Genomic DNA, 13896 nt, shown 5'->3' on the forward strand with positions numbered 1-13896 from the left:
TCACATTAGGTAACACTTTCCAATTTACAAGCCTTGAAGGTACTCTCAGCTCTCCAAATTTGCTGTAATTTTATAGGGCCAACAGCAGGTTTTATTGATGCCCTTTGTGATCCTTTCATGTTCAGGTCCCCTCCTTGACCCTTTAAAGTAGCTGCATTACAAATAAATAAGTACCAGATGTTACACAATGCAGGTGAAATTTGCCCTCTCTTCCTGTGTAGGGAGGATTTGTATAACTAAGACATGACACCTTAATAAAACACAGAGGCTAGGAAAAGGTCACTCTAATTACTGAGGTTTAAGTTTTCATTTTATTCTATTGCTGTTAAATAATGTTATCACATAGTTTTGAATGTCAGATAAAACTTCCATGAATACTCTGTTCAAAACAGCACTAACTAAATTAAATGCCTTTACAATCCCCTCTGTCTAAAATTCTTTTCTGAGTGAACAGACGCATACTTTGGGAAGAACTGCAAAGGAATGGGATTATTTTCTCCACAAGATCCCACAGAGTGATTTATACAAAACAATCTTCTGAGATGTCTCCAAGCATAAAGGAAAAGAACTTTATAATTTAGGAACTAGGCCACTCTTGCATTCAGTTACACATGTGCTATACACTTCTTGAAACTAATTACTTGGCTAGATGTAAGCTGGTCTTACCTCTCACCAGTCTGAGGCAGTGAACGTCACAATGAATCCAAAGAAATGTCTCCTGACCAGTTCTTATTTTCAGCACCCCAGTAAAGAAACAGAGAAACTCCAGCAAGAAAACAGTAAAGAAATCTTTTGATCAACACCAGGGAAATGACACATCTCCAAACAGACCTTCTACCTTTTCCTCTTGAGGGAACCACTTTCTGAGAGAAGACTTCAGGTCCCTGGGGTTGGTTTCCAGGATCTCTCATTAGTTGTAAAGTGATGGCAGCTGCTTTTGTAAGAAGGGAGGCAGACCTGAAAGGTATTTCCCTATTCACTACTCTTACTGGAAGCATCTGAAGAGCAGTAAGGTACCTACAGAGATTAGCTGCAGGGACAGCTGTCAGGTTTGAAATTGATAATCTATGTTATAGGTATCTTGCATTATGTTGATTGCTTCCAAGTGGATATTTAAGTATTTTTGAAATGATATCATTAGATTTAGAGTGGTTGGTGGAGATGGAAAACACAGAAGGAATACATTTCCATTACCTTCTCAAGATCAACTGCCATCTGAGCTTGGTGTTTCTGTGCTCCATCAAATACCCTATTAGGAAACTAAAATTATTTGTGTTTACCTGAGTGATACTTTTACAAACTCATATTTAATTACACGTAGCTAACTCTTTATAAATGCATATAAAACCCAAAGAAATACTCCACTTTCAGTAATAAAGTACAGACTATGACATCAGTTGCCTATATAGCAGGTTCACGTAACAGAAATTGGTGGAGGTATCCAAAAAGGACGTGAAGACAAACCTGAGCATTGCATCTAAAACCACTACACTTAATGGGAAAAGCAAAGCTCTGCTCTAGCCTGCTTCAGAAATGAGTCAGAAGTTGCAGCCTAAATGAAAATGTAGAATCAGATCCATGACGTGTAACAATACCTGTCACATTGTCTGCTTCTTATTTTCCTCTTCATAGCTGGCCATCCACACAGCCAGCTTTTCCCTCCTACCTTGTCTGTGTCAGCCATCAATGCCCAAGTACGTTTAAGTAACAGAGTAAAGGACTTCCTTGAAATATTAACAATGCCCTTCTATCTTTTTTACAAAATCCTGCATTCCTCTGGTGCTATTATTTTTATTACTATACACTCATTTAAAAGAGGATTTTTCATTCCTTCTCTCCTTTGGCTTTATTTCACACCTCAAATCATAATCCATTTTACCTGGGTACTAATCACATCCTGAATGCCTTTACCTCTGGTTTCCCAGAAGGCTACAAATATTTTGTATCAGTGTTTTTCAAGCCATGGAACAACTGAGTTTTCTGGAAATTATCTCAGGAAAGCCAAAACCACCTCAACTTAAAGAAGCAGCAATGCTCCCTGATTGCAGCTGCAATTCAATCATTTCCTTTTGTTTCTGATGTGACCCTCCTGCCTTACAGAACATATTCAGAACAGTTATGAGGCATGGAGCCATTTGGCCACCGTTTTATTAATCAGCCATACTGTTGTAACACCTAGAGCAGAAACTGGTGTTGGGTTGTGCTAGGTGTACAAGTGATTGTTTCTGACTGGCAGCAGATGAGCAATCACAGCAATCACAGCTGTGGCAGAAGCAGATGTTCCCATGCAAATAACCCTAATAAAAATGGTAATAAAGACAGGCAGACGATCAGTTTCTTAGCAGGATTGTTCCAGAGTGCTCTTCAAAAACCCATCTGTCTTTACAAATAACACCTTCCATTCATTTCTGATGACAAATAAGAATTGCATAGGATGAGAGCAACAGAAACTGAACACAACTGATGAGAGACCAGCAGGAAGCTACTCCCATATTGTCCATTTAGGGAATGTAATTGCAGGTGGGTACAAATTGTAGCTTGATATATATTGGTGTTAATCCCTCTGGGCCACTGAAATATGCCTAGCCGGTATGATGTGACAATTAGGAGCTTTAAAGATACTGGATTCTGCCTCTACTTTGCCCTTCAAACTGCTGCACTCATGTAACCTTGTTAATTGTGCTCTCCCCTCACCTAATGTTACTCTGAGAATTGCACAGTAAAGCTGATCAATAGACATGGTCAGTTGCACAATTTTACATCAGGAAATCTGCTTCTCTACAGAGAAGTTCAGTTTGTCAGCAAGAACAGAAAGTGGGGTGTTTTTTCTTTATTACTGATTCACTCTTTTGCTTAATATCCTATTTTGCAAAGGCAGTAACATAAGCAGAGAAAAGGAAGCAGAAGAAACATATTCCCAATGTGCTGACATAAACCTATGCTGTTAAAAAAATAAAGCATTCATTCCCAGCGATGTACAAAATGTAACAAATGTATAGAATGGATGACAAATAACATCTTCAGAAACGGTTGTCTGAGGCTTAAAATCAAGTAGCACAGGAAAACAGACATACAGCCTACTCATAGATAACTCCTTCAGGGTATCCCCAGATCCTTCCCGGTTCACAGTTCTTAAGCTAGCAGAGGAGCTGAAGGTGGGCATCACTGATAGATGTGTTTGCTTTATGCTTCCTGATGATAATCTTCAACTGTATTATATGTATTTATGGGACAGATATTACCAGAACTATGTTTAAGCTTTTCAACTTCGAGATTTGATATTTGCTTTACTTGCTCTGGTCAGGTTACCATACTTATAAAGAGTGAGAGCAATATAAATTGTAAGTTCCCAGGTATTTAAAATCTATTACATGGCAAAAATAATTTTCTATTCACTCTCTGCTATTTTATTTTTCTTTTTATATGTCTGTATTTTGAAATAGTCCAGCAAGTCCTATGATCCAACTTTCAACTTCAACACTCAGAACACAGAAACTGTTCTGTTACTGAACTTCATTACTCACTTGGTAGGATCCAACTGAAGCAGGCTGAGGAGACTTAAAACTCTTATTTCCAACCACATACATGACTGCAAGTGAGGCAAATGTGAGGGGCTGTGGCTTTAGATCTTTAGGAACAGAGCTGGGTCAGTTAACTGATTTTACTGGGCCCTCTCAAATGGTTATCATGCATTTCAGTTACTGACAATATTGAAGAAAGTATCCTAGACATGAAAAGTTGCATCAGGGACCCTCTAAGCTGCCCAGTTCTTGCAGCAGCTTTATTCTCCATGAATGCCTAAATACCTTTTCAGAATGTGAATATTTAAACACAGCCACGAAACCGGCACAGCAGGGCATGGGGTTACGTGGGAGACAGCTGGGTGGACTTTGATTTCATAGTGCTGTGAACCTGCTTACAAATTCAGCTCAGAAAGAACCCGTGCAAAGAGTAAACCTCTTGACTATGTCACGGTTTCATCTACGTGGTTACTTGACTATGTTGCTAGTTCACCTGCCAGCTCAGCAATTCAGAGGATTAAGAAGCAGATTCCCTGCAGAGCACTGTCTGCACTGAGGGTATTTTAAATGAGTATAGTCTAAACGGTGTTTCCTGCTTTCTTTTTCAATTTCTGTTTCTCCTATTCTTGCTTTTCACACCACAGTGTACAGTGCACTGTTTTCTTCCGTGTTTTAGTTGTCCCTTCCCTTCCTTCTTATCTTTTATGCTGCAGTCTGTTCTCTGTTGTATGCCTATCTCCATTTTCTCTCTCTCACACTCCTCACTCAGCCTCCTCCAAAGCATTGCCTGCAAACAACCAGTCAAAACAGTCAAGCTTATTCCCAGGGCTGAGCTGTGGAGGCAGTACTGCCATATCAGGTAGTTTCTCAGACACACGCTGCCACATCAAAGGAAACACAACCTCTCTAGCAATTAGTCCATTACAGGAGATGGACACTGCAACACCCTTCAGCTGATAGTTTTGCTCACCATCACCTGGCAGGAGAGAGCCAAGCCACATTCCTTGTCTGCAGAGTTATTCCTGCTGCTGAATGTTCTTCCTAAAGCCCTCTGTCTCCTCACTTTGAATTAATGGCTGAGGCAGAGTCGGCACCAGTCCAACTGCCTTAATTCAGTGAGGTGAGGTGGGAATGCGCCCAGTTTACAGAGATCCACCATAAGCAGACATCACTGTCTTTTGTACTATCTATAGAACTGATCTGGAGAGTACCAGAAAATAGTTCCTGTCTCTCTTGCTAGCCATCCATTTCAAAGGCTTTTCATTTCCTATTTCATGGAAGTTCAGAATGTTAAATTTTAAAAATGAAACAAATGGAAAAGTGTATCTTCACAGAGTCACATCAGCTATGGGGTCAATTGCTTTTTGCGTTCAATAATCAGTGCATGGGCTTCATGGATTACTGCCTCACAACACTAAGCAAAGACAAGTTTGCAATTTTCTGGATTAAACCTTTCACTGCAGTTCAAGCAACCACATCCCTGTACAAAGCACTAGAGGAAATAATATTAATACCCCCTTATCTCTGAGAAGGGAAAAAAGCCCTCCTTCAAAGCTGTAAACATCAGGAGAATAACTGATTCCTGAAGTGAGTGACCCTGGGAACTCATGTAAAATGCCAGTAGTGGAAAAATTCAGCAGTGGAAATTAGGACGGCCTAAAAGTGAGGCCAAGGCAGTTTAAGATGGATCTGCATTGTCACGAGTGCAGCTGGGGAGTTGGCCAGGAAGCTGCTGCCCTGGGAAATAACAATGAGGTCCATAAAAGGGATGGAAAACGTATAGATGAGAGTTGCTGTAGGTGTTACAGACTTCCAAAGGACCTTGCTGCTGGGCCTCACAGTGAGAAAGCGGTGGTTTTGCCAGGGTGATGAGGGTCAGTTATGCCACAAGGTGATGCACTGTGTTCACAAGAACACTGACTGCATGGATTATAAGAAAAACATATGATAAGTTCACAGTGAATGGTAAGATTCAAAGTAACTTCAATATCTGTACTGATATTGAATATTTGTAGTGGTCTCAATGATTTCCCCGTATTCCCTCCATGTGACACTGAGAGGGGTAATGGAACTTCACAAACACGATGTTACAAGTGTCTCTTTACTCATATCTGTTTTTTTCCATGCACTGGGCAGACAATCACATATTTGTGCGCACATCAGCCTATGTGACAAGGTGAACATAACCCTTTTTTTAGGTGTAACTCCAATATTACCACTTTCTAGTCAAGAATGTGCAGCAAGTGCCCTGCTGCAAACACAGCACACACCACTGTCCTGAGCATAAAGTGAAATCTTACCTATTACTTTTCCTAGGAATAGCGCCTTTGGGGAATTGAACTGAATATCAGATGCTGCTGGCAGGCTGTAACTCGCTGGAGGATAGTGATCAAGCTGGGGAAAGAGAAAAGAAAACAGTGAGTGTTTAGAACAGATCTGCTTTCTTACAGTGCTACAGAATCAAGTCTACTTGAATGGAGTTTATGCCACCGCTTACAACTCTCTCTGATATGGTCTGCTTTCATTTTGACAAAGGGAAAACAACAGAGAATACCCTTCCTTCCATACCTTCACAGTTCCCAAGGCCTGGAAAATACCTATATTGGACGTTTGTTTGTTCCGGTTGCTGTAGAATCACTTCAGCTAATAAACCCAACAGCATCAACACTAAACCAGCTTATTATTTTAATATAAGATTTCCATTTAGGACCTATGTTATTCCTGATGCTAGATTTACATAGCTGAGAGTCTGAGACTAATGCATGTGTTGGACATTCTCCTTTTCTCTTGGGAAAGTCATAAATTACTAAGACACACTTTTTTGTACCTTACATTTTATTATTTTCTTGTTGAAAATGTTATTATTTAATTGTGATAACTAATGAAACCCAAAAGATAAATTCAAGAATAATTAATTTAGCTAAATACTTTCATCTATAGGAAACTCATATTGCCCTTGATATGACACAACAATCACATTACATTAGCTTATATTTTCCTATTTTTTAACTATTTAACAGAAAGATGTGAAGAGAGAGGAATGAAATACATTGCCTGTGCTTAGTACCATGGCTATTAAGATAGTTCTGTGTGGCTCAATAGAGTTTTAAAGCTCACACTTGGTAAAGGTAATTGGGGTGAATTTTTATCTTTGCAGTTGTTATTTATTTTCTCAGCTTTATGTGTTTATTACACAAGCTTAAAGAGGCCAGAACAACAGCTGTTTTATTTTATTCTGGCCTTACCTTGGCACAAACAAGGACAGAAACTCATATATGAGATTTAAGACTTTGCAGGGTATAATAGGCTGAAAGGGCATACCATTTTTTCATGTATCTTTTTGCCATATTTCAGATTTCAAATTGTTATTACCTTGGATTACCTTGCTTTAATGATACTGGAAATGTTCAATTCAGCAAAGTAAATGAATGGCAGGCAGCGTAGAACTGAAGGGCTGAATTCCCTGGAGTACTGTGAGCCCATGTACTTGGACAGCCTACTGATGGCATACCCGTGCATGTGTAGAGGCAGTCATCTCAAAACACTGTAATAACTGGAAAAGAGGGGTCTTGTCTTTCTTATACTGTCCCATAAAACCCTAACAAGAGAAATGTATCGACATAACAGGCAGAGAGGGAAAATGCTCTCTGCAGCTGACAAAAGAGTCCTAGGAAATACTCCTGTTCAAATGATTTTTAATTGATGCTAACTAGTTTTCACACTGTTTATTTAAAATTTGGCCACAAATGTGTATTAGCATGATTACTGGCTATCTTCCAATTTTAAACTGCAGACTTTTGAGCTAAATACATCAAAAAACACAGTTCCATCTTCTTTTGCAGAAACTAAGAAGTTCTAGTTTGTTCAGGGTATCTTGAGCAGCTTTTCTCAGATTTTTAATAAACAGCAGAAACACCTATTTCAACTGAAATTAGAGTTACAGAATTTCAAACCACAAATGCAAAGAGTTAAAATACAGATCTCAACCTCAATCACAGCAGCTCCTAAATACAAACTCTAGCGCTTGCTACTGGTTTCCCTGGCGGAGAGGAAATCAGTGTTTCAGCATCCAGCATCCCAAGGGTCAGACTTGTTGTCAACGGGAGCTGTAAGGCATATCAGGTGGAAAAATATTCCCTTCTTATTTCGCAAGACATATAGGAATGGCTCAGAGGTTTCAGGGTATTTACCAGTATAGTTATTAAATTAAAGGTACAGATTTTAGAGAGGCATATCAGGAAAAGATTGGTGAAAAGACTGATGCACAAATCCCTGATTCTCCAGCCTCTCATATGCGAAGACTTTAACCTCATGTAACTTCTTTACCTGCAGTGGAATTATTTCTGATACATTCTGATTGCATAGGACTCATATTCTAGGTTCTAATTTTATATGTATTTTTATATATATATATTAAGAGATGCTGAAGCAACTGATAAAATAATGTGTACTACCACATACATTAGTATCTGTCAGCATCATCAACTTCTATGTTCTTCCTTTTCCAAAATAAATCTGGAGCAATGTTTAAATATTTCTTTCTATTATGACTTGGAATCTGAGCAGTGGGTTTGAGAAGACCATCATTATTCTGATAAGATGTTACTACTAATAATTATCAATCTAACATTTAATTTATTAATGTATTGTGGGTGTCCTAAATCTGTAGCCATGGTCCAGGTGTTCATTATCAGAGTAACTATCAGGAGCAAGTAATAAAAAAGTCATCCCTGCCTAATGTACAGCATCTGTCTAAGAATGCTGATTGCATCTGCAGGACATACCTGAAAATGAAAAGTCAATTTAAATAACAAATCACTGTGAGCACTAACACCAAATTCTGCCAGCTGTAGTGTAGTGAAACTCCCTTTGTCTTGAATTAGTGTTCAGGACGTGGAAAGGATGGTCAATAAAGGATTAAAAGAGAGTTGGTGTATTAGCTAGGTAAAGCTGTAGCTTGTTTCACTGCAGTACAGGTTCCCTGCAAGGCTGCCTTCTGTCCATATGTCCATAAGCTTTGAGGTCTAGGTTTTTGTTTTTAAGTTGCTCTGTAATTTGGGCCTAGAATATCTAATATATCACCCCATCACCCAAAGCTTAGGGTTTGTAGCTCAGGTAATCAAACACGCTGTTATTTGCTAGGAAGCAACCTTGAACCAGTTTAGTAGGTGGTGGCCTTGGCCACATTAGAATAAAAATGTAAAAAACCCTTCCAGCGATCTTGTCTCCCTTAGTGCTTCAGTGTGGCAGAGCATGTCACCATGGTGCAGAGGGAAAAGATCCTGCCACACGTGGGAGACGGGGATGGCAACAAGGAGACTAACGCTGGGCTACATTGAAGGGTCTAACAGACACAGCCAGCTTACTGCTTAGGATTATTAACCTTTTGTACTGAATCAAATCTATCTACTCACATACAGCTCTCACTAAAGCCAAGAAAAGATTTCAGAACGGGTTCAGCTATGAATTGATTTAAAGGTTTAAGAACTCTAAGTTCTGGGTTGCTCTGATTCCTGCTTGAAATGAATCTCCATTTAAAAACTGGTGATATTGATTTCCAGTATGGACAACCACTTCTGATTGGTTAAAGAAGCCAGCTCCTGCTCCACTGCCAGCTCTGGCATCTCTCCTCCCATAGGGAATGCCTGCATTGCTTTCTATGCCTGCCTTGACCCCTATCTAATCCTGCCTCCTGAAATGAAATGGTGCACCACAAGACAACAGTGAAGGAATAGTGACATTTATGTCTGGTCGCTTTTACTGTCTTCGTTCTAAACTAGCATTATCTACTAAAAGAAAGCTTTTTTTTAGAGGCACTTAACCTGGGGCTTCTTTTTAGGTTAGCGAGGGAAAGGACCAAGCTAAATTCTTTCCAAAGCTGTATGTGACTGCCACCCAGTGGGTGCTCAAGTATAAGCAGCCGGCAGCTTTTGTATGAAACACCAGGCTATCAATTCAATAGAAGACACATAATGAAAAAGGAATTACTAGTTTCAAATAATATCTGAAAAAAAGGATATTACATTATTTAATGAAAATTAAACAGAACCTCTGCACACACGGAGGTCGATGTCAGGAATTAGTATAAAATTACAGCTTTAAAATTATATTGAAGATTTTTCATTACAGCTCCTTTTCTTGAAAAACTCATTAATTTCGTTTGAGCTTAATATAAACACACAGCGCGGCTTTGAGCGTTACACAGATGAAAGTAGAAGGCAGCTGCTGGGGAACTTGCAGTTTCAGTTCTCGAGTCACGTCGCACCGAGGCAGACTGTCTTTATCTGAAGTTGCTGGGATTTAAGCAGCGGTTCAATAAAATGCTATTTCTTTTAAATTACTGTCCACTTAGATAATACAAGTAATCTTGATGGGGCTGCTGAGATTAACAGACATATCAATCTGAGGGCAAACATAATGCCTACATTACAGTAGCAGTCTTGGATGAAAAATGTAAAAAGATATATGTGTGTATATATACACACAAGATATATATACATACGCACACATTATACTCACCCTGTGGATGTTTCTACGTCTGTATCACTGCCAATCTAGACTCTGTGTGTGTACTGCTATAAAGGTGAGGTTTTCTTTATGCTGAAGACATTTCATAACAAGTCATTTCAGAATTATACGGAATAATAATGCTGTAAGGCTTAATCTTATACCATTTGAAGTCAATACAGCTTTGCTATTGACTTCAGTAATAGCGGGATAAAGAAGGGGATGTGTTATCATCATGACCAATGTAGTATTTCTCTTCTGCTTTATGATGATGATTTATCACTTATATTACGAATCTCCTCTAGTCCTGGACAAGGGCTTTTTGTGCTAACTGTAATAATACTGCATAACAAAAGGAAGGTTCCTGTGCAAAAATGCCTACGAAGTTAGAATAGACTGGGCATGAGACTCCAAGGAAATAACAGGATGATATGCAGGTGTTTACATGGAGTTCTCCCAGGCATGTTAGTAATGTAAGAGAAAGCAGAAAGCTGATTATGAAAATCAATAATATACATGGTTATTCCCCTGCTGAAAGGTTTGGGGAAAACTTACAAACAGTATTTTTAGTATTTGAAAATACATATTTTTTAATACAACAGAAAAGGAGCAGATTCAGGTAGCAACTGTGTAATTCCTGAGGCTGACCAAAGCCACTGTTACTGCAATTCAGCTCCTTCCTTAGTGTGGCACTAGTGCTTCACTCATCTTTTTCTGCCAAGTTAGGTCCTTGACCCAGGTTTGTGGGGATCAGATCAGAGTCAGAGCAGGGACAAGCCAGAGGCTGTAAATGAACAGTGGATCCACAGAAAAAGGCAGGACCATAAACCCAGCATGTTTTACCATCTCAGACTGGCACAGACTTCCAGCCTCACAGCTCATCTGGAACACAGGAGGAGGCACATATCTCACCAGCAGGATGTCAGGCGAACTTAAGGTTTGCATTGTGCTTTGTGCTCCTCAGATGAAATTTCTATAGGGGTAAATGCTGTTTTAGGAGCCACTCCAAATCTGTTTTGCTGGTTCAATGCACTGGTTTAGCCTTTTGCATTTTGTTCTCTTAAATAAAGGCAAACTGCAGTCTTTTTCGATAAAGTTTCTTTCTTGCAGAGATTTAAATCAGAACTGTGATCAATGTGGGATACAGATGCAGGAAAAACATAGATACAGGGCAGAAAGGATTAAAATCAATATATAGGTTTTTTTTTTCTGTTTAAAAACTTGAATGTGCAATAAACTTGCATAAGCAGGACCTGAAGCTGCTGTTGCTCTGATAAATGATGCCAGGGATAATCTGCCTCACTTAAAAAAAAAAAACAGAAATTGGGATAAAATTGAAATGGCAATGTAGATACGTAACTCAAAATGTAGCAGAAGCACTGATAAGGAAAAGGACACTATTTAGTCTGGCTTCCTTCTACTGAAACAATTCTGATGATTCTTTCCCATATCTGTTGACTTTTTATTGCTCTCTTTAATAGATGAATTACAATAAATGTTAACAGAAGCAACAGCAGGTCATATAATGCCAAGGTATTAAAATTAAAGAGATCTACATCAGGTACCTAAAGATGACTTTCACAGGACATTAATTTGTCCAACGTGTGCTGCCATATAATGGAAAGCACCTATTTCATGTTAAGTTCTGACTTTTTAAGGCTTAATCTTAGACTCTAATGATTTTTTCATTCTTTGTTTCTCTAATTCCCATAAAAAATGATGCCAAACCAGCAATCATAAAGGCCAAGGAAAACACACACATTCAGTGCTGGAAATACACTATGGAAAAAGGAAACAGTCTCAACATAGGCTAGTGTCAAGTAACGCATGTTGTGAGGTGGGTAAGCCTGCCTATATACTCTGCAGTCCTTTGGGAGTCTAGGGTGAGGAAGACTTTCCACTTCTGGGTCTTATCACAATATGTGGCCTAGATATAGCCAAAGTTTGGAAAAAGACAACTGAAAAATCCTTCTGAATCCAGCAATACAGGCAGTACTGAAAAGGTATGAGAAGGATGGATATGTAAGAGTTCCTCTCTTATGGAGTGGTTTTACAGAACAGAGAGTAAAGAAGAATGCTCTTCCAAAAGGCCTCAAGGTTTGAAACTATCTCAGGTGATGCAGAGAGAGGGTAAAACCTTTGTGAAGATATGCACATCAGCATCTGTCCCTGCCCTTCTACGTCAGCTACAGGGAAGGTGGCAGGCTCAGGTTTTACAATCATGAAACCAGAGGCGAGGTGCTATCTTGTGATGGGGCTCCACAGATCATGTTTTCCCCACTGTCTATCTACCAGTAAGAGAAAGACCTGACTCTGTGTTCTGATCTTCAGGGTATGGATACTCCACCCTCTCCTTTACAGATGGGTGAAAGGAGTTCTTGTTTATGACAACATTTTGTCTTACTTTCAGCTAGCTGGGATTCGATGGGCCTGTGCTGACTTCTAGCAGATGCTGCTGACCAACTCCACTGTGCACAAAAGGGAAGGAAAAATGGCTCCTTTATGAGCTTCCTGCCTACGCATAACTGCGTTCTTTACCTGAAAGACTGAAAGTCACACTATAAAATAAAGAAGCTGAGTAAATTCAGTGAAGGGTAAAACCAACACAACTGCTAGGAGATCATGGACATCCTGTGAGCACAAAAAAACAGATAAGAAAATTATTAAGTGGTGAATTAGTCATTTCTGATTCTGATGCATGTGATTTAAATTCTGTTCTGCTGTATGCTGCTGCTGTTTACAGACTCTTGAGAATTGAACACCTAGCCCTCTGCAGCATCTGTAACTTCATTATAGTCAGAGGGAATATCAGTATGCAAAAATCAGGGTCTGTATTCATATTCTGGAAAACAGATGGTGTTTAGGGTTATAGGAACGAGATCAATATATCAATATAAGCTTTGCAAACACATATATTTTCAAATCTGAGCAAAAACCATTTTCGTGTGACTTCTGATTGAGAAAAGAGCTTAGCAGCTGTGGGTAAACTGAGTGCTAATGCATTAAACATGCAGATGTAATGTATGGTTCTGCTCTAGCAAATGGTATGAGTTTGCCTTTCTGTTGCACTAGCTTTCTGAGTAATACGCTGCCATTGCAGAATGGCAATATAGTGGAAATGACTTATCTCCAGGGATTTTAAATGTTTTATTTCAGCAGGAAGGCTTTTACTATTAATAGAACAAGTGATTAATTTTTGTTAAGCAAAACCTGCTTGGAAATTCATTAAATATGCTTTTAATATAATAGAATTACCTGATTATTAGCAAAAAAGCAGAGGGCTACAGCCACAGTGGTATTAACTATGGTTTACATGTTTACCTGGGGTTAAAGTCCCGGATATTTAAAATACGTTTTACTCATGGCAGCTGCTATAAATAATGTCTGGTTCTTTTCTTTCAAATCATGAACAGTATCTCCCCATTCCCTACCAGTCAGTGCAATGCTAGTTAAATCAGTCTTCAAATGAATCAGGAGTCTAGTCCAGGTGGGTTTTGAATGTCTCCAGGGAAGGAGACTCCACAACCTCCCTGGGCAGCCTGTTCCAGTGTTCCATCACCCTCACTGAGAAGAAGTTTCTTCTCAAGTTTAAATGAATCAGGAGTCTAGACAATATACAGCAGTGTACAAAGGATGCTGTGGCAGCATGTTTGCCCAGAAAATGAAGCAAATAATAAATAAGTAAGGTATTTCTGTATCATAAGGTAAAGGTTTTCAAAATGTGACTTAATGGGAGAGTTTTCAGAGAAGAGTTCTAAAACTGTTTTATGGCTCAAAAATGGCAGACTTCTGATGGTAAACTAAAATAGTTCAACTTATTTAGCCTCTTATAGACAAGATGAAAGATGTTTTAATCAGCATCTCCCAG

General features: G+C 39.0%; 1 protein-coding gene across 5 annotated transcripts in view; it reads right to left on the reverse strand.

Annotated features, from left to right (window-relative positions):
* Nucleotides 1–13896, reverse strand: part of CNTNAP2 (contactin associated protein 2) — a 1014729-nt gene that overhangs the window by 45259 nt on the left and 955574 nt on the right. For all 5 annotated transcript variants that reach the window (XM_062625371.1, XM_062625372.1, XM_062625373.1 and 2 more), the window contains one exon: nucleotides 5822–5915. In XM_062625371.1, coding sequence (XP_062481355.1) covers nucleotides 5822–5915 — 94 coding nt within the window. The remainder of the gene's footprint in view (nucleotides 1–5821; nucleotides 5916–13896) is intronic.

Source organism: Pezoporus occidentalis, unplaced genomic scaffold, assembly GCF_034315485.1.
Source record: "Pezoporus occidentalis ecotype Australia unplaced genomic scaffold, CSIRO_AGI_Poc_V1 ctg28, whole genome shotgun sequence".
Taxonomy (NCBI): Eukaryota; Metazoa; Chordata; class Aves; order Psittaciformes; family Psittacidae; genus Pezoporus; species Pezoporus occidentalis.